At 39.6% G+C, this 27,773-nt stretch overlaps 1 protein-coding gene across 1 annotated transcript in view; it reads right to left on the bottom strand.

Annotated features, from left to right (window-relative positions):
• Positions 1-27,773, bottom strand: part of LOC102005343 (cytochrome P450 2J2-like) — a 62,621-nt gene that overhangs the window by 18,707 nt on the left and 16,141 nt on the right. Inside the window, 7 exon segments of the mRNA XM_013520668.1 lie at positions 1,553-1,691; positions 4,850-5,037; positions 14,206-14,347; positions 19,627-19,803; positions 22,197-22,357; positions 22,729-22,878; positions 25,566-25,748. Of these exon segments, the coding sequence (XP_013376122.1) occupies positions 1,553-1,691; positions 4,850-5,037; positions 14,206-14,347; positions 19,627-19,803; positions 22,197-22,357; positions 22,729-22,878; positions 25,566-25,748 (1,140 nt within the window).

Below are 27,773 nucleotides of genomic sequence, written 5' to 3'. Positions count from 1 at the left end.
GGCCCACTCTCGGACCCAGGAGCCCTGCCGCTCCCGGAGAACTGGCTGCCTGGGCGCAAGGCGCGGGGGGCTGGGGCTGAGTCCTAGTGTTAACAGCAGCAAAATGATGCTGTTTCAGAAAGTCAATCTGTATTTTACTGTAAGTTAATTAATAAGCAAATTCCATGCCTGCCACAGTATACTTTGTGGAGGGCACTTTGTTATTTTCAGAAAATAGTGTTAGGAGCACACAAACTTTCGTTTTTGATAAATCTGTTGACACTGGCTACTGTCTCCTCCACAGAAATATTACTATAATTTCCAGATTTGGTTATGCCTCACTTTCCTTAGCTCCAAAGTGATGATGGTAGTTTGAACCTTGTAAGGTTACACCAGGGCAGTGGTGGCCAATCTATAGCATGCATAGTACTTGCTTTTCTTTTGAGAGAAGATGTTAATGTATGGGTGGTTTTTCCTAAACAAAAATATCAGTAGTCAGGATTAATTATAATATTGGCACTTTTTAACAACTAAATAGCTTTGGACTGCAGCTGGGGCATTAATCTCTAAAAGCTTCACCTCACTGCACTAAGCCATATGTTGTATGAGAGAAACTTTCTTTTGCTTTCTATTTCATTCATTTTCCTTTTCTTTTTTTTGGTTTTTCTCTGGTACCGGGAACTGAACTCACGACCTTGCGCTTGCTAGGCAGGCGCTTTTGCCACTGAGCTAAATCCCCAGCCCCTCATTTTCCTTTTCTATTTAATTCATCTTCACATCCTCAGGGCTAAACTACACATAATATAGATTCAGCAAATATGGAATTAAAGAATTTGGGATATTATTTTAAAAATCTTTGCAGCATTTACAACTAAATGGTTGAAATGTAATAAAATAATTTGCTATTGCTTTTACAAACTGAGGAGTTTAAAAGCCATTTCGATGTGGCTTGAAAATGAAAAAGATTTCACTGAATCTGCCTCCCTACTGTTGAAATTCCACCAAATATATATTTACTAACTTCAATTTTAAAAGGCATTAAAATTTATAGAGGCAAAAGAAGTCTTCAAGAATTTCTCATAGGGCATAGCCCCATCTATTTAAACAGGTGGTATTTAAAGCTACTGTCTAGTGCCCAGAAGGTGAGTAGGTAGCCCCTCTTTCTGGTACATCCCAATCTCAATATTTAAATATCATCTTTACTTTTGTGTGAGCTGAATTTGTGAACTTTAGAAGAATTTGTGACAGTTAAACACTCTATGAAGATGGCAGATGTCCAACCTCTTTGTGGTTGAGTCAGGGCTTGAGCTTCTGTCCTCTGCTCTTACTATTGTGGAAAACAGATCTAAGGAAAGATGAAAACTCTATCAGAGGAAAGGGAGTGACTGAGTTGTAGGGATGATGTAAAACAATGCAGGACCCAGGGACTGCTGGGCTGTAGCCAGCAGCAACTTGGAGTCATGCAGGACAGGGCCACCTGGAAGAATCTTCTTCAAAGCAAAGGATACAGAGAAGAGGAGGAAGACATGCGGGAGGAACTCTTGTAGTGTCAGTCCTTTTCATCACAACTTACCCACTGAGAAAGGTAGAAAGGATTCTCTTTTCTTAAACTGTCCGTTCTCCAGAAAATGCTCTGGGTTGAATGTGTCTGGAGTGGCCCACTCCGTGGGGTCCCTGTGCAGTGCAGTCAAATTGGTCAGAACTATGGTCCCCTAGAAAAAGCAGGAGAAATTCAGGCAAGGCTTCACCCATGCAACACACTCATGCAGAGGGACAGGGTCTTTGGCTCTCAAGCTGATAGCCTTAGCTCCTTTATGCTGGCAGGTCCAGGCTCACTTGAGCTCAATCTCTGGGGTTATATATATTTATAGAACCTCTGGGTTTATAGAATCTCTGGGGTTATATATATTTATAGAACCACTCAGAAGGACAAATTGATATTGCTTGTCAGGAACGTTACAGGGAAGTTATGCTACTTTGGGTGTAGAGTGGATTTGAACTACAGACACGTTAGTGTAGGTTTAGGAAGGGCCATGTAGGTATTGAGGAGAGAGCAATGTGACAGCTAGTCAGTCCCTCCTGTAACCAAATCATGTGGTTCCTCAAGCATGCGATCACCACAGCAAATCTACAGAGGGAGAAGACACCAGCTTCTCTTTCACTTCTCCGTTCACTTCCCTCCAGTATCAACTGCTCTCCCTACTCACAACAGGGTTAGTAACACTAACAGGTTGCAGGAGGAGAAACCTCTGCACCTCCACATACATGCAAGAAATCCTGGAGGCAAGAGAGCGAACCTTTCCCTCACGCTGCTTCTTCTGACCACCAGTGAGGCCGGTCAATTTACAAATCTGTTAATTCTGTCACCTCCATTCCCTGTCCACAACACGGTCCTCTTTGAGGCTGCTGCCTTGTCCACCTAGACTTTTGGAATGTCTCCTAGCATGCGGCTGCCACCCCTTTCAATCTACTCCATGTTCTGGGAGCTGAGTGTGCTGTAACATGACTTAATGATGTCTCATTGCACATACATTCACCCTCAAACTTGATACTCTTGAATAGCTTCCTGACACTCTCAGATCACAGACCATCCATCAGACTCACAGGGGCCCCCTCCTGTGTTGCCTGGGGTATTGGTTACTGTTTTTCTTGCTGAGATAAAACACCTACACCCTATGTTAGAGAAGGAAAGGTTTATTGTAGTTCAATGTGTAGAGATTTTAGTCCATAATCAACTGGGTCAAAGGCAGGGTGGCATGGCAGAGGGACATCGCAGAGTGGGCAGGAGGCATGAGAAGAGAATCAGCAGCAAGCAATGCCAGCATCCCTCTTTCTGTCCCTGATATTCTATCCCAGCTGCTGGCCCTTAGGGTGGGTAGCACTCACACTCATGGGTGGGGAACCCTTAATCCCAGCATCACAGACCTCCAAAAAACCAAGCTGTGTCTGCACGAGGCTTTTGGAAAGCATTTAGATATAAGCCATAATACTGGCGCTCCCCCTAACGTGGCCTGCCTCCAGTTGTTCTAACAGACCATGTTCACATAATATATATCTTGTGGAAAAGGTTCTTCTGCTTTCCTTTCCATAAACTAACTTCTAGCCACTCTTTAATTGGTGGATCCAAAGTCACTCTCTTCTAAAGCCTCTCCTCATCATGTCATCTGGTTGCTATTTGTCACTCTAGCTGGAAGATGCTGAGAGCATCTTTATAGAACAAGTGAGAGTTTTCTTTTGGGCAATCATGATTTCTAAGGTATTTGCATCTTTATTTTGCTCAGGGTTGTTTTTCCGATCCAAATGTTTTACAAACTTAATGCACACTTATTGAGTTACTAATAAGTAATGTTGAGGCATGTGATCTGCATGTAAGATCACATTTAACCTCTGGTCAGACACTGTGGGGGTAAGTAGGTGAGTTTAAATGCATTCGACAGGTGAAGAAACTGAAGCCGTGAAAATTACAGTGTACCCAGAGTTACAGACTAGGCAAACATACAGCCATTTCTTGAACGAGGCCTGTCTGATGTCAAAGCCATGGATCCTGACCTAGGTGCAATTAGATTTCTTAGCATGCAGGATGGTTATTAAACCCAATGCTAAAAATTAGTAGTAAAAGCAATCTAGTGAGATGTCCTGGTGCTGTGGAGGTTTATAAATGGTTAGAAAAATACAAACAGTGCCTGGCATCTTCAGACTTCAGCCACCACCCAGGAGATGCTCAGTTAAAAAGGAAGCACTTCCTGGTTCTGCAGTGGCACTACCTAGAAGTGTAGAGTAGGAAAGCAGTCTGGTTATACCACTGGAGATTGTCCCTGAGTAAATCCCATTCAGAGAGACAGACAAACTAGGACCCACACAGGCTTAGGAAGGTGGCCAGAGAACAAAAGAAGACATCCGAAATGTGCTTTGTGGATAGAAGACACCAGGGACACAGACGAGCTGACTGTGGAGAACTTAAAAGTAGGCAGCATGAGATGAGAATTCTGTTTGTGAACACAGGAAATTAACAGGGGCCAATGGAGAAAAACTGAGGAAGATTATTTTACAGTCACATAAAAGTAAGTCCTGAGAAGCAGCATTGTGTAGTAAAAATGATTAGCATAGAACTGGTTCTGGATCCCAACTTTTGTCATTTTATAGCTGAGAGTTCTGCAAAACTATTTTTCCTGAGCCTCAGCTGAATCTATAAGATGGAAATAAAAGTTACTATGAGAACTAAGATATTTTGGAACAGGCTAGTAGTATAATACACATAATTATTCCTTATGAAGTGTTTTGCCTTTCTCTCCTTTTAAAATAATTAATACTGCAGACCTGCAACTGGCTTCCTTTCTTAGACAAAATTCCCCACCACTGGGCTGTAAGTTGAAGTAATGCTGGTCGGGAAATTATGTTAGAACCAGAAGTGTTAGCGTGAGTTGAGATCTGAGTGTCTCAAATGTCCTTTCACATTTCACATTCTATAACTATACGATTTTATGAAAGAATTTTCCAAACTATGTCTGACATGTTACAGAAGACTGGGCAGGGGAGTGGGTCACTGGGAGTGTGACCTGGTAGGGTATGCCTCCCTCTCTCCTTTGATTTCTTTCTGCTTCCCACAATGCCATGAGCTGCTTCTCCTCTACTATGGACCTGTCACACCACCCTGCCTTGGAGACACCTACCCTGGATTGAAACCTCTACAAATTCTGTGCCAAAATAACCCTTTCTTCCTTAAATTGTGGAAGTGAGGTATTAAGACAAGCAGATGTGATACATCACTCTGCTCATGTAAGTGATTCCTTAGGACTGGAACACACTGCACAGTTTCCTAGGGTGACCTCAAAGAGGGGCTTCAGGAGAAAGGCTGAGAGTGCCTACTTACCTTTGGCAGGTGGTATCCCCCAAAAGTGGTATCAACAGCCATTTCCCTGGGAACATTCAGAGGAACGATGTTGCCCATTCTTTGCACCTCATGGATGACAGCATTGGTATAGGGCATGGACTCTCTGTTGGCCAAGCTTGGCTGCTGCCCCTGACCAATAACTCTGTCAATCTCAGCATGTACTTTTTCTGAAAGAGACAGGGGTTCAATTGTTTCTTAAAATATTATGATTTCTTATATAGACATGGGAATCGTCTCTGAGAGCTTACTTGTAACTACTGTCAGTCTGCAAGTCAACAAAATGGATCTTATCCTTTTCAGGGCTTATTTAGAAAATTGCTAATGCTCGAAATTTCCTTAAGCCTGGGTGGCCTATGGAACTGGATCAGCACAGCTAAATTCATAGTGGGGTCAATTCTTATTGAGGCTGCTATACTAAAGTTCCATAAAGTGTCTGGATTACAAACCACAGCATGCTGTTTCTCAGTTCTGTAACCTGGAAATCCAATATCAGTTCCCCAGCAAGCTTAGTGCCTCGTAGGACCATATTCTCATTCATGGATTTTAGCTTTTTGCTGCCTGCTGTCATGTGGCAAGGAGCAATGCTTGGCTCTGAAACCTCTTTTTTTTTAGAGAACTACTCCTAATCATGGGAGTTAATCACACTAAAGGTCCCCACTTCCCAATACTATCACATTTTTAAATAGATTTCAACACCTGCATTTCATGGGAGGACACAAACCATCAGACACAGAAGCTCTGTAGACTCATAACTTCTCAAGGAGATATATAAGTCGAAGGTGAACAGTAAATTCCTGGTCTACAACATAATTGCAGCAAACTACTGAAAGTCTTTCAGTCTCAATTTTCTTGTCTCATTCATTTGAGGGATTCTTTGAGATTTACTTGAATTGATTTAGGTGAGAATCCAAAAAAACACTGTGGTGGATTAACTACTGGTCAACTTGTAACACCAGGTTGAACTGAATCAGTGTAGTTCGGGGTGTGGAAGGCCCCACTGTGGATTGTTGCCCCAAAACATAAAAGGAGACCTAGAGGGGAAGATGATGTGCTATTGACTCTTCTGGAGAAGCTTGTCATACTGGTTTTCTTGATATGATCTTGGCTGTTCTCATCACTAGAGGGGCTCAGGTTCTTACTGTTGCTGAGGATCACTACAGTTCTCTTTGTGGGAGATATGGTCCTTACTTTCAGCACCATTTCCTGGCTCCAGTGCTGATCCCTCAGCCTGCTGGCACAGATCCTTCATTCCACTGGTGCAAACTTTCTGGCTTCTACCACTGACCTTTGGGCCTTCCCAGTGCAGATCCTTGATCTAGCCTTGCATGAGACATTGTACTGGGCCTCCTGCAGGACTCATAGAGGACATTGCCATGGGCTCTAGTCTTCAGCTAACTTGTTCAGGACATTGCTGTGAGATCCAGGCCCTCAGCTAGATTCTTTGGGTCTCTAGTGTATGGATAGATCTCCCATACTCTTTTGCATTTGACTCTTTGGGTGAATATTAGTAAATAATTCTATGAATAATGTGTCTTGTATCAAATCTTATCCCTGGTAAACCCTGACTATTAACAATGATAGAAATTGCTACCTACCACCCAATATGTTCTCTTCTCTTTATGCAGTAATAGGGATTTCACATGAATATCTGGTTATCTAGTTGAAAATTACATTTCCCATATTCCCTTTTGACAAAATGTGACCATGTCACTAAGTTCTGGTGAAGTAGGAGAGATGTTCAGTCCTTGGAACAAGCCCTTCAGCGAATGATATTCATTGCACTGTCCTCTTTCACATCTCAATGTGGGAAGGCAGTCTTCCTGGTGAGTGTATTACAGAGAAGAAAGATCTCATTCTAGACACAACAGGGTGACATTTAAAAAGATGTTTGGAACTTCCAGGAAGATGGTAGAGTGCTGAGTAGCACAGAAAGAGCCTCTGGGATTTGGTGTCCAGACACTGGAATATAGCGACATGAAGAAGAAAAAGAGAGAAGTGGATCCCTAGGATACAGAGAGGATGTGAAATGAGAATTAAAGCCCATGGAGAGCAAAGAAGGAAACTTCAACAAAGCAAAAGGAGATGAGAGCCACTGTTTTCTCTCCAAACCTGGACTCAATGTGTGGGAGGGGAAATTCAAACTTGCAGGTTCTTGGTGACAACTGGTGACCCCAGAGGCCTGTACAGAGAAATACACTAGTGAAATGGAATAATGGACACAGTGGAATGCAGTATCTTGTGAGCTATTTGGGTTCAGATGTCCCCCAGGAGAGGGTGATTGGCCAGTAGCCAGCTTGGAGAGATTCTAATGGAGCTCAGAACTCAGAATAGCTGCAGGCTCCATCTAGTAGCTCCCAGGGAGAGGGTGAGGCTGCCAGGTTCAAATCAGCAGGAGGTCAAGGAGATGAGTTCAAGCGGGCAGCATGCACATAGACTGTTAAAGCTGAACAAATCTGGTTCCAACATCAAAGCAAGAAATAAGACTGAATTTCAGTGGAACTATGGTGCAGGCTTGCAGGGATTATCCATTACTCTGCCATAAAGCTACACCTGACTTGCTTGGATAAATCAACTTAGATCTGGACTCTGTCTATCCACATTGTCTACAGCAGAGGCATGCCTCAAAGTGGATATTCTTGCTTGTTTTTTTAGTTTTGCTTCTTGATCGTTTGTTCTTATTTGTATATGAGTGTGAACATGCCTTTTCTAGTTTTTGTGTTTTGTTTTTGTTTTATTTCTTCCTTCTCTCTCTCCCTTCTGTCTTCTGCATCAGTTTCCCAAAGTTTCCATGATCTTCCTTTGTCCTCCAGCCTTGCTTCTAATCTCTTTTTCTTCTATTTTGTTATCTTTCCCCCAAACCCTTTTACTTTTCACCCCTGAGGGTAAAATCACCTTATTGAGCACATCTTTGATGTATACAGTTTTCTGGTTTAGATTTTGTTAGATTTTGTTTAGATTTTGTTATTTAACCACAAGTCTAGTTCATATGGTTAAAGGTGGCAGTTTAATACTTAATGTAGTTTCTCATTCTCCAAGCTGTTTGATGCTATTGTTATTGTTGATTGTAACACTGACTAACAAGACTGTTCTAATCAGTTATTCTTCCTGATGTACCAAGACTGAGATTTTGTAAGGGTCATTCATAATACTGTGGGCCAGTGTTAAACAACCAGGGTCTGGGCCAAGTAGGAAGCAACTTATCATCAACGATAAATTGAAGAGGTAAGATCTTGAAACAGACTCAAAAACCAAAACCAGCTACACCTGGAAGACACTTCTGAGAAGTAGGCATTTCCTAAGGGTTCTAAATACTAGCAATAAAGCAACTCACCATAGTAATTTACAAGCATCACTCCAAGAGTCAAACTAAAACACAGAAAATGAGACGACAATTAAACAAGATGCAAACCCTGACTTCCAGCTCACCAAAGGCAAATCCAGTGGGCAATAAGGTGAAAAAAATCTAAAATCCATGCACCTCGACATTCTGAAGTGGTAACAGTGGAAGTAACAAAGCAGATGAACAAAAACAAAATCTAGAAAAAAATTAAATCAGAAACAATATCTCAGAAAACTACAAAGATTGTGACTATAATGAAAGATTGCTAAGTGACTTTAAAGCAGATACAGATTAAAAAAATAGTGAAGCTAAGGAAAATGATGGAAACCATGATTATTTAACCATGAAAGAAATGGAACCTATAAAACAGATTCAAACAGATATTCAAGGAGATTAAAAATTCCATTGAAAATATATGCAGCAAAATCAGTCAATGTGAGGGCAGAATTTCAGGTATAGAACACAAGATTGTGATTTGTGATCATGGAAAGAAAGATTTCTCTTTTTTTTTTCTTTTCATTTGTCTTTTTTGAGATATGGTTTCACCATGTAGTTCAGGATGGCCTTGAACTCAATTTGTATCCCAGGTTGGCCTCAAATTCATAGGCTCCACCTACTTTAGCCTCCCAAGTGCTGGGATTAAGGGTTGCACCACCATGCCTGGCAAGACTTCTTGAAAATAGCAAGGGATCATGAACATTCGATTCAGCAGAAGCTAGATTATGCAAAGAAGAAAAGCATAACAAATGATCACAGTCAGTGAAAAAGCAAGAGATAGCACAAATGACATAAAAATCATGTTTGCAGAAGTCATGGCAGAAAACTTCCCAAACAGGAATAAAAATACATGAGGCATATAGAAATTCACTTAGCCGTGATCAAAAAATATCTACACCAAGTCATATAACAGTTAAGATCCCAGAAATTCAACAAAGGAACAGAATAGTAAAAGGCGTTAGAGAAAATAAATCACCTGAAAGAAAAACCCACCAGAAAGAAAGAAGGAAAGCAATATATCCGGGATAACTGTACTGTGATATCTGGTGGTTTGTTGAAAGGAACAGTTAATGCTTAAAACTTTTTATGTTTTGACTAATTTTCAGTGCTTATATCTGGTAATCTGAGCCACTGATTTGAAGACAACAGTATGCAACAGAACAACCACTGGTGAATTCCTATCATCTTGTCTAGTAAAAATCTGTATTGTCCCTAATGTTTTATGTAATAATTATTATTTTATTCTCTTTAATGGCTTGAACAATTTTCCATTCTTACATCTGGTAATCTGAGCAACTTACTTGAAGATAACAATATGTAGTATAACAGGCACTGATAATTCCTATCATTTTGTTTTGAAATCCTGTATCATTTTTAATGTTCTTGCTTTGTTTTTTTTATGTCTGTGATGTTGGCATTTTGCTATTGTTCTTTTTTTACTACTTTCTGTAGAATAAGGAAAAAATAAAATAAAGAAAAGCCTATCAGAACCACAGCAGTCTTCTAACATACACCCTCAAGTCAAATAGACCTTGAAGTTAAGTATTTCAAGCGCTAAAAGAACAAAACAAACTTCAACCCAGATTGATGTACCCTGCAAAACTATCTTTCAAACTGATGGATAAATAAGACATGCTCATGATGAAGAACACCAAGAAAATTCATGAACACCAAATCAGCACTCCAAAGTGCTCTGAAGGACATTCTACAAAGAGATAGCAAGGATTACAATTCCATGAACTCCAAAAGAATGAATCCATCAGCCAAGGCAAGCAATTAAACAGAGTAGAAAAAAGGGGGCCAAGAAAAGGAAAATAATGTGACAGAGATAAGTCAGTACATACCAGTTGTAACCATTCAGTGATAATGGTCTCAATTCACCAATCAAAAGAAACAGACTGGTAGAATGGATCAAGAAGGAAGATCTAACAATATACTGCATATAAAAAATACATTTAACTCAAAAAGAAATTTCTAGACTGAGAGTTAAAGGATGGAAAACAATACTGTATGTGACAGGCACCAAGATAAAGCTATTCTATTTGCAAACAAAGTGGATTTCAAGCCAAGACTGATTAAGAGAGACAAAGAAGTCACTACATCCTTGTAAAGATAACAATCCAAAAGGAAGAGATAACAATCATAAAAAAAATGTGCAAAAATACCAGTGCATACAGCTACATAAAACAAGTATTAACATACATAAAAATCAAATAAGCACTAATACAATCCTATGTGGAGATCTCAAAACCCCATTGTGACAAATAGATCAACCAGGCAAAATATCAGCCATGAAATATTAGAACTGCACAAAACTTTTGAGCAAATGGATTAGGAGATGTCTACAGATTGCCCACTTCACAACATCAGAATCCACATTCTTCTCAGTTGCACACTGGACTTATCCAAAATAGACCACTTACTAACATATAGAACATGCTTAGGTAATGCTAAGGAATTGAAATTATTCCATGCATCAGACCATACTGTGAGTAGGTTGGAAATCAGTGGCAAAAGAAACCACAAGAACTTCACAAACACATAGAAATTAAACGAAACCCTCCTGAATAACCAAGGAATCATATACAAAATTAAGGAAGAAATTAGTTCCTACAATTAGTAATGCCAGTACAACATTATAGAACTTATGGGACACAATGAAAGCAGTCCTAAGAGGAAAATTTATAGTGCTGATTACCTATATCATGAAAATAAACAATCTCAAACAACCTAATGTTGCACCACTAGAAAAAGAAGAGCAAGTCAAGCCCAAAGGTCATATGAAGATGGAAATTATAAAGATCATAGCATAAATTAACACATTAGAGACTAAGAAAATATCACAATCAATGAATTGAAGAGGTGGTTATTTGAAAGATTAAATAAAATAGAGAAACTCATAGCCAAACTTATCAAAAGAAAAAGAAAGAAAAGACTCGAGTCCATGCAATTAGGAATGAAAATGATAAAATCAGGATAGCTCCTACAAAAATCCAGAACATCATCAATACTTACTTCAAGAACCTGTATTCTAATAAGATGAAAAATACAGAATAAATGGACAGATTCATAGATACATTGGAAATTACCAAAGTTAAGTAAAAAGGTATAAAGAACTGAAATACACCAATATCTGTCAATAACTGAAGCTGTAATTAAAAACCTACCAAACAATGAAAAGCCTAGGCCCTGAAGCATTTACTGTTGAATTATACAAAAGATTTAATTTAATAGCTAAATCTTGGAAACAACCCAAATGCCTATTAACTGCTGTATGGATAAAAAAGATGTGTGTTTTAAATATAATGGACTACTGGTCTTCCATAAAGAAGAATAAGCTTGAGATATTTCTAGGTAAATGGATACACTTTGAGACAGTATTCTTAAGTGAAATAAATCAGAAACACATATGTAAATACTGCACTGTTTCTGTGGTGTGATGACTCAAAAGTGTAAATAAAGATCAAAATGCATAATAGATATTGTGAAATGGGAGAAAAATTTCAAACCAGAAGGGTAACTAGGGAGGGGAAAGGGGAAAGAAAGGAAGGGAAAAGAAAAATGAGAAAAGAAGGGAAAAGTGGAAACAAAGATTTTATATAAAAGGAGGGGGAGAGGGGTTGAAGGGAGCACAGCAGAATAAGAAATAAATAATCAAATTATGTTATGTATAAGTACAATTTCCCTACAATGAATGTGGTCATTCAGTATACCTAAAATGTACCAGTAAACTTAATTAATTTAGAAAATAAGGGAGAAAAAAACAAAGAAAGCTACGAGGAATCCAAAGGGCTTTACAAAGCTTACAGTTCCTTTATCTGAAAGAAACACTCAACATTTCTTTACAGTCCACTTTTAACTAAATTAAATTGGGGAACCATATTTTTAATTAGAGAAAATATATACAATATAAAATGCATCACTGAAATAATTTTAACTTATAATTAATTCATTTTAAATATATTCACTTGCTGTGCAATTAATCTCTAAATTTTTTCATCTTGCAAAACTGAAACTATATTCATTAATAGAAACCTCATTGCCTCCTTTCCCAACATATGACTACCACCATTGTCACTACAAATTTGACAACTCTAAATGACTCATATAAGTGTAATCATGCAGCATTATACTATTGCAACTAGTTTAATAACAATGCTCTTGCTATAGTATACCTTAGAATTTCATTCCTTTTTAAGGTTGAATACTACTGCATTCCATGTATATTTCACATTGTGTTTACTCATTCACTGTTGATGAGCACATGGGTTACTTTCACCTCTTCCTAATCGAAAACTGAGCTGCCATGAACATAAGGGTAAGCTTCTATAATTTAAGTGGCTCTTATTTTGTATCCTCTATTCCTGAAGCCCAATTTACATCTGTGGTCGTTAATTGTGATATATCAACTTGACTTTAGTAAGAACCACTTAGCAGGTTAATAAAACACACTTCTAAATGTTCCTATGTATGATTGACATATAGGCTAGCAAACAGAGGGAGGACAACCCACCCTGGATAGAATGGAAAAAGGAAAAGAAGAAGAAAGTGTCCCCATTTTGGAAGAGTTCAAGTCTTTGTTATTGCCTTTGGACATGAGTCTCCAATTTCTTCAGCCTTCCAATGCAGACTTACAGTGGTGACTCTACAGCAGGATTCTAGGACTTTGCTTTTTCACTGGTTTTGCATCCTTGATCCCTCTTGTTGTGAGGCTTCCATCTTCTCCAGTCAAACAGATACCGGACCCTGTGATTTTCCAGCCTACTCATGGTCTCTGTGAATTCTTGTGCATCTGATCCTGTAAGCTCAGCTAATAAATCCCCTTGTATAATTATACATATATTTTCTATTGATTTTGTTCCTCTTGAGAACCCTAATGCAACATCTTAACTTTCCATCATGATTCAAGATGCATTTACATAAATATACATATAAAGCATAAATTTAAATGAATATATGAAAGAGTTAATATAAAGAAATTTATCAGCATGCATGGGAAGCACTCCAATCCCATCTATTCTGTTTATCTTAGGGAAAAAGTTAGTGTTGGTCCCCAAAACTTGTTTTATGCCTCCACAATTTGAAAAACTACAGTTTCCATCCAACACCTGCTCAAACTGTTGAAAACTGTGTGAACATAAATGATGGTAACAGCCACTGTCCGTGAAGAGATGACAGTGTGCAGGAGAGTTATAAGAATAGTGTGATAAGCACATCAGTTTAGTTGCATTAAGTAATTTCTGGAATAGGAAAATGCTAATAATTTCTAAGCCAGTAATGTCATAGAATAGTGGAGGATATTGAGATCAATAATTTTATTCTGTGAAAACACTGGGGAAGTACCTTCATGGTACAGGGAAGAGCAGATGTCAGGCTGAGGGCGTGAATAAGAGGAGTGACAAGAGAATGAAATGCACTTAGGGAAGCCCCCATCACCACAATGGGGATGAGGCTGTGCAGGCAGAAAGGGGACACATTAGAGGTCACCGCATTCCACACTAAGGATTTGAAGGGACAGCAACCAGTAAAGGGAAAGGAAGGCTATGAACATATTTTTATCTGAGACTGAGTCTTCCCTGGAATTTAGCACAATGTCAGTGTACTTCACTGTTTCCCCTGGACTCAAAAATCATGCCGGGCAGGAACTCACTGCAGCATTTGTACTACCTGGACCAGTCACAATGCTGATTTTTTTTTTTTTTTTTTGTCTTTTTGACACAGGGTCTTCCTCTGCAGTTCAGGCTGGCCTTGAGCTCACTTGGTAGCCCAGGCTGGTCTCGAGCTCACAATGATCCTCCTGCCTCAGCCTGTGGAGTGCTGGGATTACAGGTGTGTGCCACCATGCCCCACTTGTTAAAATCCTGAGGGCAGACTTGAGGCATGTGCCTATGTCACCTTTTGACTGTGCTCCCTATCTTTCCATGCTTCCATGTTATCCTACATTCTACATTCCAGGAGCGCCATTTGCTCTGATCAGGAGCACGTACTGTGTGCTTACCTTGGACTTCCGGGTAGAGGACCATGTAAAGCAGACCCCAGCGCAGTGTCGTGGATGTCGTTTCGGTCCCAGCAATAAAGAGGTCCAGGGTGCTGCAGATGAGGTTTTCTTCATCAAAACTTGAAGTGCTCCTGTCTGGGTGCTAGAAAGGACAGTTTTTATTAAAAATTCATTCAGAGAATCTGTGTTTGCCATCACACAGCAAAAAGTTTGAAGGAAACAGCGAAGAGAAGCTATAATGCTTTCAACTTTCTCAAGAAGCAGCAATACCATTAGTGTCCAGCTGCCCTTACTGCAGGAAGTTAAAATAAATTCTCCAGGATTCAGTGTGTGAAAAAAAGTCAACTGAGACCACACAGACCTGTGCATAGGTCTTGCCTACGTCAGCAAACAGACCACAGGCAATCCACCCATAGCATCCACCAACTTCTAGCTGGGGCAGCAGAAGACTGGACTAACTGATCAATCTGATCCAGGATGAAGACAATGCCCAAAGGGAGAAGGGAGCAACAAGACCAAAAGTCCACTTGAACCCCAGCCCCTCAGCCTACTTCTAACAGAGACCAGAGGAATGATAACTTTTTGCACCTACCAGTGTAAGCAAGGACACACCTTGGTTTGAATGGCAACCAAAGTCTGGGGAGAACAGACAGAGGGACTTTTGCACAGAAGGCACCTCAAAAACCCATAGGTCTAAAATTAGGTGGAGAAAATCCTGACTGGCTGGATTCTAATACTGCAGGTCTTGGAAAGGAACCACTCATTTAGAAACATAGTAGAATTTGTTCTTCAACTTAATCATTTAAATTTTTTTCTATCTTTAATTATTCTCTGTTTGTTTTTTGGGGGGACTTTTGCTAAAAACCTTTTTCTCTTTAGTTTTTTTCTCTCTTTCTCTCTTTTCCTCTCCCAACTTTTTTTCTCTATCTTTCATTTCCTGATTTTTTCACTCTGGTTTTTAAAATTGTTATTTTATTTTTCTTCTTGTTCATTCTTTCCTATGACTGCTTTCTAACACTATGAATTTCCTTTTACTCCTCAATAGGATGCCCTATCTCTCTTTTCTCTCCTTTATCTCAGATCACATTAACTTTTAAAATATTACTCTTTTTCATTCTCCAGCTCTGTACACCCTCTATGTTGTGGTTTGTGTCTAGACGTCCCCTCAAAGCCCTCTGAAGTTATAGGCAGGGATTTTTAGAGGTGGCTGAATCTAGAGGGTATGACACTCGGGTTGAGTCATGGTGCACTGCTAGGATCCAAGGCACTAGTATTAAGAGTGTGAGTGCTACCTGCCCTAAGCAACCTGGATAAGATAAAAGAGACAGAAAGAGCTGTGGTCATTCCTTGCTTGTTTTGCTACTTTCTGCTTGCCATGAATTATTCTCTTCTGCAAAGCCATCCTTCCTTGAAGCCAGTTGATTATGGACTGAAGCCTCTACAAACTGTAAGCTAAATAAACATTTCCTTGCTTAACTTATGGATATTGGATATGTTGTCTCAGTCATGAGAAATGAAACTAAGACATTCTCCTTTTGTAGTATAACAATTAAGCTTTATGAATCTCTAGATAGCTAGTGAAATTTATGCTACTATTTTTGAATACTGTTCTGTTGTGAGAAGAAGGAAAATTTAGTAGATATCCAAGAGATATTTAATGTGAATCAACTGTAGGTTAATATTTAGTTTGTCTTAGTGTTCACATTATAGTTCTCTTTTCTAGGGTTAAAGACAGTACATTAATGGTCCTTAGGGTTTGTCTTTAATGCTGTTACTGTTCCTGGCTTTAATACTATAGATAACATGATGTAGTTGATGCTGTTCTCAGGATACTAATATCTGGAATGCCTAGAACTCATCATTAACAATACTGTGGCCCATTAGAAGACCTGGGTACTAGACTAAATATGCTTCATTCTTTATTCCAAGATGAATGGAGGTGATTGGATCCTGGGACAGAGGCAAAGGCCAATAGTAACACTAAGAAGGAACCACTGAAGAGTAGACATTAACTAAAGAGGTTTTCACAAGAGCAAGAATGCTCACTGCTATAATCACCCCACAAGCTTCAATATAAAAAACAAACAAAAAATAGAAACAGAAGACAAGGCAACAAAATTCCTCCCAAAACCCTCAACTCCCCTAAAACTGATCCATGGGGCATCAAAGGGGAGAAAAACAAAAGCTGTACACTTGAATTATTCAAAAAAGATAACAGAGGAGATAGTAAAATAGATCCATAAAGCATTTAGCAAGATCACAAAAGACGTGAGTAAATAGATAATGGGCCACATAAACAAGATGATTGGCATGTCTACAAAAGACACGAATAGAGAGCTAGCAAGCTAAATAAAATGATGCAAAACATGAATGACCAACATAGAAAATTATTAGAATCCATAAAAAGCTTGCAAATAGAAATTAGGAGATTAAAAATTTTATTGTAAGTATGGGCAGTAGAGTTGACCTATGTGAAGACAGTGTGAGAACTAGAAGATAGGGCTGTTATGGGTGATTAATTAATGACAGATATCTTAAAACAGTAATTGAACATTAGAAAAGGATCTAAAGCTCCTACATGATGCAAAGAATAGTAATCTAAGTTTAATTATAATTAGCAAAAAATCAGCAAAAACCACAAACATCATAAATATGTGTTTACTTAAATAATAGCAGAAAATGTCACACATAAGAGAAAAGAAATTGAATATACAGAGAAGAAAGGCATATAGAACTTCAAATAGGCATGATCAAAAAAAATCATCTCTCTGAGACATGTCACAGTCAAAATCCTGGAAGTCCAACACAAGAGCAGAAAAGCAACAAACCACTCATAAGGATAAACCCATTAAAATTACTGTAGACTTTTCAATACACAACCTAAAGACCAGAGTGTTACAAGATGTAAAAGCAAACAACTTCCAGACCAGGCTGATAGATCCTTGTTATGGTTTGCATCTGGATGTTCCCCTAAAGCCTCATGCAGTCATGGGGCAGGATTCTAGAGTTAATAATTGATTCATGGTCCAATGTTGGAATTATGGGTGTGAGTGCCACATCTTCCCTAGTGCAGGTAGTTTGCATATAGTGTAAGGGAGGGAAAGTGGCTGCTTGCAGCCGCCACTGTTCCTCTTTGTTCTTGCTGCTTTTGCTATTTGCCACAGCCATGAACAGTTGCCTTCTGCCATGAGCTACCTTGCCTTGGATCCAACCACCTATGGACTGAAACCTCCACAAACTGTCAGCTAGATAAGCCTTTCTTTCCTTAATTTTGGTGTCAGTTAACTTGTCTGAGCAATGAGAAAAAAGTAACCAAGACAATCCTGCAAAAACTATTCCAGAACTGATGGGGAAATAAGCTGTTTTCTTGACAAAGACCACCTGAAAGATTCATGCCCACCAATAACTTCTTCAAAAAATTTTCAAGGAAATCCTTGTAAGAGACAAACCAACAATGCCAAAAAGTCTAATGGAATGAATACAGTGTGTGGGGGAAGGGTGGTTAGCAGTTAAGCAGGATAAAGGGGATAACAGTAGGAAAATAATGCAAGACAAAATAAGCCAGTACCTTTCAATTATAACTTTTAATGTGAATGGTCTTGATTTCCAAACAAAAGACAAAGATTGGCAGGATGAATCGAGAATCAATATCCAATGGTATGTCATGTAAAAGAAACACATTTAACCAAAATAATCTCGTAGTCTAAAAATCAAGGATCATGCCTGCCTGGCAAGTGCAAAGTCCTAGGTTGGATTCCTGATACAAAAAAAAAATCAAGGATCAGGTCATGTAGTCCATGGTCACTGGACCATTTCACATTTGTGCAAGATTCCCTACACTTCTTAAACTGAGGGCCTCTTGATCTGGAATAGTCTATTCTATAAACATAAAATAAGCCAGGCCAGTTAACTAGGGGTATTGGGATTGTTATGAGGCTAAGAGAATGTGGTGAAAGGTCAGAAGCCATAGGAAGATGTCTTTCAGACTTTTCCTTTCACACAGAGATAACAATTATTCATGTACACAGGAAACACCACTATATCTAATTTTAGGAAACAAACATTAGTGGATACAAGAGATCAGATAAATGTAAACACAACTAGAATGTGGGACCTATCACCTTTTCCCCTTTTTGGAAGGGATTCAATTTTTCAAAATTCTTCTTAGTATTGATGTTCCCACAGTTGTGTACCACATGGTAGGCAAAGGCTCCTCCTCTAAGAAGGAAAAAATATTAAATATTATGCCATTTAAGTGGAGTAAGAGGGTAAATGCAAACAAGTTCACATTTTAGCCACTCTGGGAGAAGTCCATCCTCTGATAATTCAATGTTTATGACATTGATTCATTGATATTTACTAGCCACAGGACACTGTGTGCTAGGCCATGTATTCGGTTTGGCTTTTTAGTGCTTCTCACCTGTAATGTTTGAAAATGCATGATATGGGGTGAGGCAGCTCCCAAGTAATAAGAAAATGAACATCTGAAGCTCAATTGCTGTTTTCCTCTTTGTGTACCACTCCTTCAGGTATAAATAGGGGAAGAGAATTGCAGTGAGGGTAAACCTTTCAGCACTTTCAATGGTAACAGCTGCTGCAGCAATCACAGCATGTTTGCCACCACTGCAGTAAGGAATGAGAAGGTAGTATATTTGGACATTCCCAAGGCTGCAAGCCAAATGTCATTAGACATTTATTTTTATTTCTGATTGTTCCAGCACTCCTGAGTTAATAATAACTTACACATATAGAATCATGTCTCGGGCTGGGGATACAGCTCACTGGCACAAGCACCTGCCTGGCAAGCACAAGGGCCTGAGTTCAGTCCCTAGTACCAAAGCAAAAAGAAAAATATAAAAAATAAATTAATAAATGAAATACTGCCTCTATTTTTACTCCCCATGACAGGCTAAATAGTGATCTACAAGGTCGTCCTTATCTCAGTCTTTGGTGTGTTAATTTATATGCCAAAGGGACTTTGCAGATGTGGTTAATTTAAGAATTTCAGATAGAAAGATTATCCTGAATAATCCTTATAGGAGGGAGGCAAGATTGTCAGACTCAGAGAGAGATGTACAGATGAAAGTCAAGATGAGAGAGGAGAGAGGATGCTACATTCTCCGATGGTACTGAAGATTGAGGAAGGTGCCACAGCACAAGGAATGCAGTTGGCCTCAGGAAGGTTTTAAAAGAGTCATGGAGGTGGATTCTTCAAACCTCCAGAATAGGCTGGCCTGGCAATGCCTTCACTTGCCCCTCAATGAATCTGATCTTGGATTTCTGTCATCTAGAACTGTAACAGAGTACTGTGCTATTTTAATCCAGAGTTTGCACGTACTTGTCATAGCTGCACTATGAAACTAACAAACAGCCATGTGTTCTCTGAAAACAAAACACAGGAAACAACTTTGTTTTTTTCACCTGTGCCATTTCTTTGAGGTATGCATCAATAAAGTCTCTCATCACATCAGGATTCCAGTCTCTCTTGTGATTTTCAATCACATGAGAAACAAATACTTTTAGTTTGTCCCAGTCTCTGAAGAGAGTTTGATGAGGTCCAGGAAGGAACTTCATTATCCCCGGACAGACATTGTAGAGCTAATTGAGAGAAACAAAATAATTGTGGAGAAAAAGTGCTATTTTTGAACTTTTCATGATCACCTTCTTCCATCTCTTTAATTAGCTCGCACTTACACTTTAGTGTCACCTTGAACGCCTCTTTTCTCTCTCATCTCTGTTGAAGGAATTTCAATTCTCCATCCAACATATACTGAGCTTCAGACCACTTCTCACTGCCCTGCACGTGCTTGCCACACTACTGCAAAGTACTAGCTTGTTCCAGGTAGGGGTACTTGGATGTTGACATTGCTTTAATATTTCCTGATTCCTCTCTTAACCGATTCCCAGCCTACTGTTCTATGCAGCTGCCAGAGGGATCCTTAAACATTCTGACCACATGGTTTTCTTCCTTAGTTATCAATTGTCCAATTGCTTTTCCTTATACTAAAGACCAAAGTCACTCCTTTGGCCTATAAGCACTATAGCACTGGTCCCTACAGATCGGCCACTTGTTTTCTGTGATTTTTCTGATTTATTGTCCTTCATGGAGGTATCACTAATTGTGATTCCATGCCCATGCAATGGATTGTATATGGTGGTCTTGACTAGTATGCTGAAATCTCCATTTGGGTAAGACTTGGTATTTTATACAGAAATAAACTGCTGGTGAGAGGAACATAAGTGAGAAGTGAATAGAAGAATGAAATACGTATGTCTGGACTCCAAATGAGACAGATATCGCTGTGAGTACTCTGCTACTTTCTAGTTATAATACTTTGATAATAGTTATAATCATATAATAATTTACTTTTTGATCCTTCAACTAGCTTCTAATTAAAGGGCGCACCTCCTGATGAGGTCCTAGGGTGACTCTGCAGACTGCATGACAGGAGATACATACGGTACATAACACAGCAAGTGTAGACTGTTGTCTCATTTGCTTCCACATTCAGATATCAGCTTGCATACATGTTGCTTTGTTTCATTTTTATGGGATTGTTGTGAAAATTACCAGAGATAAAGTGTGCTGAATTGCCCATCAAAATGTCTGGTATACTTGCAGACTCCAAGAAATGTTTATTAGCCCTACCCTATCACCCTGTTTATTTCCCTCCCAAGAATTTCCTTTTCCCTAGGCAACCATTAAACCCTCCTGATGTTCTAGCTCTCTCTTAATAGGAGGAAAGCAAATGGAACTGCTGGACTTGGGACTTCCATGACTAGGAGTGAGGATAAAGGACACAAAGCAACTTTGAAAGTAATTAAAATGGTTCACATTTATTGTACCCTTTCTATTTACCAGGAGTCATCCTAATCCAGCAATCAGTTTTCGGTAATGCTTCAAGCTCCAGAAAGAGACACTGGTCAGGAACCAGTACAAGTAGTTCTGAAATATTTACCTTTCTTTTATGCCTACATATATATGCAAGAAAAGTAGGACGTGTCTGTGTGAACACCTGCACAGCAATGCTAATACCAATTTATTCATAGCATTCAATACCTGGAAACAACTGAAAGGCCAGCAGTAAAACACTGATTAATCACTGAAGTGTATTCATACAACAGAATGTTAGTTTGTGTAAAAAAAAGATTCAGATGAATCTCAGAAAACCTGCTGAATGTGAAACTGCATGCAGAAAAATGCCCCCGAGGGACAAAAGATAGGAGTACATAGGGTAGAACGTGGAGAACAGAGAGACTCAAAGGCAAGAACAATATTGTTGTTCAGTTAAAAAGACCAATATAGATGCAGGTCATGTAAAATTCTGTAATTTATGTGAATGATATAAATATTTTTATATATAGTAAGTCTTTAATAATTAAAAATGCTAGTTAGACATGGTGGTCATACTTGTAAACCCAGCACTCAGGAGGCTGAGGCAACACAATCATTGCAACTTCAAGGTCAGCCAGAGCTACATATTGAGTTCAAGGTCAGCCCAGATGACATAGCAAAATCCTGTCTGAAAAAAAAAAAAAAACAGAAAGAAAAGAAGGAATGAAAGCAAGCAAGCAAGCAAGCAAAACAAAGAATGAAAGAAAGAAGAAGATAGAATGAAAGAAAGAAGAAAGAAAGAAAGAACATAGAATGAAAGAAAGAAAGAAAGAAAGAAAGAAAGAAAGAAAGAAAGAAAGAAAGAGAAAGAAAGAAAGAAAGGGAAAAATATTAGCATTGTGCTGGGGAGTGTAGCTTAGTGGTTAAATGCTTGCCTACTGAGCCTGAGACCCTGGGTTCAATGACCAATTCCAGTACAAAAAAAAAGAAAAGAATGACTCAACCTAACAGATCCATTTTAAGTAGTTTTTGTTAAATTCAATAATAAATTGTTGTACTTTTCATTAAAACAGCAAGAAAACCGAAAGGAAGAACCCGTTTGAGCCTGACATCAACCCTATAATCCCACACAAGGTGCAGGAGGACAAGCGCTTACTTGGCACAGAGGAGATGCTTCCAAAAGAGTAACCTCATCCAATAAGCTCAGCAGCTCCTGAAACTGACCGTCTTCGTAGTCAAAGCGCTCCCCAAAGATGATAGAGCAAATTATATTGGAAACTGCATTGTTGATCTTGAAGTGAGGGTTGAAAGGCTGTCCTGGAGGTGGAGGAAGGAAGAGATGGGTCCTTCAAAAACCACTGATTTGTCTCTATGTTCTACAGAAATTCGGTTCTAGAGACCTACTAGAGAACCATATTTGAAGCTCTAGCCACAGCATCTAAGATACAGTAAGGTCTTGTTGACTGTCATGGTAATTACATTTATGATCACTGTTTAAATTTAGTAACATGCTTCCTGCATGTATAACTGTGTCCTCTTTAAAGACATTGTCATTGGAAGGTGGTCACTATTCCATCCCAGGGCCTAACACAGTGCTGGGCATTGAGGTTGGATCTAGGCTCTCAGTAAGGATCTGTTCCATGAATGGATGGTGTGAACGCCCCAAACCTGAACTCTGAAATGCTCACCATTCTCCTCTGCTATGACCTCAGCAAGGTGGTGGGCTTCCTCCTGGATGCGTTCCTCTCAGCTCTTCTTTCCTAAGCCAAAGTTCCTTAGTGTGGTTAGGGCAAACCTTCTTTGTTCCTTCCATATTTGGCCACTGGACAGGATCAGTCCTGGGGAAACGAAAGCCAGCATTATGGTATTCTGATACTATCATGATAATTCCTGCTAACTGTACACACATGTGCATCATATAAAAAGGAGAAGGGACATTAACACACTTGAAATTTATGCAGAGACATTCTCCCAGAGCAATGCACATAATTCTGACATGTACTAACATTTACTAGCTGCTCGCACTTGAGTATTTTTATGTATTTTGTAATTTGGTGCTCACAGAAACTACACAACATAGTTTTACATAGCATCAACTCCGGCCTATTTCACTGAAGAGAAATCTAAGGAACTAGGAATTGAGGATAAAGTGCACATTGCAAGGTAACACAGTTCATAAGCAGATGTTCAAATTCTAGTCTGCCTGTATTGGAACCCCATGCTTTGGTTAGAAGTCAGATAAGTTCAGTTAAATATTAGTGTGAAGCTAAAGATCTGTAATGAAGACAAGGTGAAGCCAAAGCCCACAGACATAGAAGGCACAAAAAGGCTTTACAGGAGAAGTCCTATCTGAGCTGGGCCTGAAACGATGAAGAATTATTCAAGAAAGCAGAAGGAATGAATGTCTCACCAGAAAGAACAGCACAGGCAAAGTGCAGAACACCTTACTGTGTTCCATAAAACATTTGTTCCATGATACAGGCAATGCCAGGTGCTCTTTATATGTCTTTCTTTCTAGAGCACCCTTCAATTTCTTTATGTGCCTGTTTTGGACCTTCACTATCACATTAAAATGGTCCTGTTTGCTGCGAATCCCGTGAAATCTCCAAATTCATCTCATGTGTTCTTTCCTCAGCTCTACACACTTCGTGTTCTGCTTTGGCTTCAGGGTTTTTTTTGTCGTTTTGAGACAAGGTCATGTTATGTAGTACAGGTTGCTCTTGAATTCACTTTCTAGCTCAGGCTGGCCTTGAACTCACAGCAATCGTCCTGCCTCAGCCTCCTGAGTGCTGGGATTACAGGTGTGAGCCACCATGCCCAGTTTCACACTTCTTGTTTGAATGACTCTTTTCCAGTAGAGGTCAGTGTAGCACACAGACATATATTTCCCAAATCTCTGTGAGCAATTTGTCACCTCATTTTGTGGTTTATTTTCTTCTATGAACTCTTCATGATTAGGTCTCCAGCCTCCTTTCTTCTCACCCTACATTTCCACCCAAAATCTTATCAAGTCCTATAATTTTAAACAATAACTAGTGCTGGAAACCATCTGTTACCATCCCAGAACTCTATATTCATTACGCAATGAATGCTTGACACTTGCCTTTACCAATTTAAAGCACTGTAAACTTGGCACATCCATCCTTAAGTTCTTAACTTTAACCATGTACCCCCCAAAAAGCCAAACCTACCCAAATACCTTCTTCTCCTAAGTGTTCCTCTTTCCATCAGGTACCTGTGTGAGAAACATCTCAACCCTTGTTGTCCTACAGCGCAGTCATTGTGTGTTATTAGGTTTAGCTAATCATGACCTGGAATCCATGCATGTCACCATTACCATCCTTTCCTAACATACTGTCATTTCTTCCTTCCTTCCTCATCTAAGCTGTCATTTTCTCTAAACTAAAATCTACAAAGTTCTCTTGAGATACTGTACTCTTGTCATACTATCATAGTGAGTCTTAATAATGTACTTTGCATGATTTTTTCTCCATTTAAAAACATTCAAGAGCTTAAAACACTGTCCTTAGCATAAAAACCAATGTTCTTTACAAAAACTTGCAAGGGCTATTCCTAGTTAGGTAGTTTTAACTCCGTTTAATTATCTTTACAACACTGAGCTTGCATCACTGGATACTTTTATTTCCTCAGGTTCTTTGACCTTATTCTCATGGTAGGGACTCTTCTTATTACACTTACCTTGACTGAGTGCTGTTTTTCAATTTATTAAATAAATTGTCTTTCCTCATATCAACTTTCCCTAAACTCCAAGACTACATTTGAACTTCCAGTAAGTGTCTCTTGGACTTACCCGTCTTTTATTATTGGAGTTCATGGGTGCTGTGCTTCTCTCTCAATAGAATGACAGTTACAAAGGGCATGTACACTAACTGTCCTTCTCATTCTTCTACTGTTTATTTGTACCACTGGTTCCCATGGCAGTAAAGGCATGTAGAATGCATGGACTATTTCAAAGGGAAATTTGAAGCATCTGTAAAGGATGCTCTGGTGGTTTAATAAACTGAGGTTTGACTCCCAAGTTCAAATGTTTAAATTTACTTAATGATGATCTTAATTATCCATGCCAACCTGTTCTAATATGCATGAAAGTATTAGATACACTGTCTGCTATGGCCTTAAAAATAGAGCATAAAAAACTGGAGGCAAGCAGAGGCAGGAGCAGAATGAAGCAGAATCACACCCATTTTCCTAAGGGAAGAGGTTAGAGTGGGGAAGCGCATTGCCTCCTCCTCTGATGGGAACGCTGAGGTGGTCACTTTATCATCCCCGCATGCAGAGGAGTCCTGGAGGATGTGTGGGCTCTTCCAGATCCCCATCAAGGCTGCTGCTCTCAAGCGCTCTGAGGAGGTGCTCCAGGAAGGAAATGCAAGCACTCGGTTTCCTCCGATGGACAAAACTTCATAATGTTGCTGGCTTGAAGCAGTTTAAGAAAATTATAGTCACAGATGCACTTGTACTCTACCATGCGCATTTCAAACATGCTTACTATGGTCAAGAAACTTACCATTTTTACCAAATGCACGTTCTCGAATAGGGGTCAGGGGGCGGTTCATAAAGTTCTGGCCCGTGTGGGTAAGGACTTCTCTGATTAAGGGCAGTCCAGTTACGAGTACTACAGGGATGCCGGCAAAGTCCATACCAATAAGGTTACCATATTTCTTCACATACTAAAAAACAGTAAGATAGTCTCAGTTGAATATGCACTGGTGTACATGTCCAGGGATGCAGGGTGAGTATACCAAAAGGACTTCTCATGAAGGGATTCTGGGTGTGTGTGAGCAGTGGCTGCACCTTGGCTCTGAGGGATGTATTTCTGAATTATTTCCCTTCTCTCAATCAAGTCAAATTCAATACACTCCAGGATTGAAGTTCCCTTAAAAGTGTATTCACATCTTCAACCTATGAACTGAGTGAGCATCTACCTTAGAGGAGACATCAGGATACAACCACCATAAAATAAACAGTGTTTCTAACCTGACATATCCTAGAATCCAGTGAAGACAGAGAAGTCAGCACACCTGGCCTGCTGAAGAAGGATGAGATGGGTTTATTCTAAGTCAGTTGTAGCAAAGGTAGACTTCTTAGTGAAGCAGCCTGAGAAGAGTGCTCCCATTCCCAGGACGTGCTAGTGAGTGGGAAGTGTGCTGGAGTGCGGAGGCAGAAATCCAGCAGTCCCTGTGTTTCTAGTGTTATGTGAGGACTGGGCTCTGTGGTTCGTAGCAGTGGGCTCTTGGGGAAGACACTTCACTTTCTGAGCCTTAGTTCCTCAGCTGAAAAAGAGAATATCATTTCTCAAAGTCTTCTGTGGAGAAGAATGAGGCCAACAAGGTGAAAGTCATTTTCCTTTCTGGAATAGTGAGACTGTAGACCTTCACAATCCAATGAAATAGCTGTATTTTGTTTGTTTTCTAATTGTTTTCCAGTTAGAAGCCTGAAGATGTTTGAGTAGGAGGGGTGGTATAATGAGAGCTGAACTGTCTGAACTTTGGAACTCTATGAAGGGCACTAAAGAGACATGTTTGAAGTCTCCTTGGTAAAAAAAAGGCTGATAGGGAGGCAGAAAGGGCAGCTGTACAGCCCTCTAAGATTCAGACCCTATTTCCAGTTCTTGAGGAACCATTCTACCAGTCTATACTTCTCAGGAAGATAAAAGGGCTTCCGGACAAGGGAAAATTAAAAGAGATATTGGTGGAAGTTAAAAACAAACTAGTCTTCCCTCAAGGGACAGTGGAAGACTATAAAAACGTTTCTTGAGTCTTTCTATATAGGAAGAGATGCTATATTGGAAATGGCCTCTTGAGTTTGCCCGGGACTAATAGTGGCAGCCATTCCACAGGTCTGCAAAGCTTACAAGGTCTATGGCTACAACAACCTGGGCAAGACAAACCACCTCCTTCATTAGAACCTGTGTGGAGGAGAGCACATACCCTGGAGAACACTGAGAAATAGACTTCTCCCATATGTGCACATGTAGAGGATTGAAACAAATGTTGATCCTAACTGACACCTTTATAGGCTGGATTCAAGCCTTTCCTACCCATTCAAAAAGGCTACTGAGGTCGTCTATGTGCTTGGTAAAGAAATCATCCCCAGGTTTGGACTATCACAGTCTCTCCAGAGTGACAATGGACCTGCCTTTACCTCTCAAATAATTCAGGGTGTGGCACAGGCTTTAGGAATTAAATACTACCTCCATTCCTCTTGGTAGCACTGATCTTCTGGATAGGTAGAGAGAACCAACCAGACCCTAAAGCCAACTCTGGCAAAACTTTGCCAAGAGCTCTCTCACTTCTGGCACTTAGTGCTATCAATAGCACTCATGAGGGCTGTAACATGGACAAACTGGGCTGAGTTTGAGCCCTTTTGAGACCTTACATGGAAGGTCATTTCTAGCCTCTGATGTGATTTTAGCCCAGAGGCTATGAGTGTCACAGTAACTATCTCACCAATCTGGGCTAAGTGCCATAGACTGTGCAAATGTATGAGAACAGTCCTGCAAGCTCCTGGCCCAGAGGCACCACCTGGAGTCTTCCCTGGAGATCAAGTGCTTATGAAATCTTGGAGACAGGGAGTACCAGCAGACCAGTAAACGCCAATATAGAAGGGCTCATTTTCAGTGATCCTGTGACACCAACTGCATTAAGGTGGCAGACATAGATAAGTGGATTCATTTTTCTAGATTAAACCTAGTCCCACTTGAAGTGTCTGAAAA

Source organism: Chinchilla lanigera, unplaced genomic scaffold (assembly GCF_000276665.1).
Source record: "Chinchilla lanigera isolate Chin_1 unplaced genomic scaffold, ChiLan1.0 scaffold00056, whole genome shotgun sequence".
In the NCBI taxonomy this organism is placed as follows: Eukaryota; Metazoa; Chordata; class Mammalia; order Rodentia; family Chinchillidae; genus Chinchilla; species Chinchilla lanigera.
Note: the sequence above shows the minus strand (reverse complement) of the source record. Positions and strands in the feature narration are given on the sequence as shown.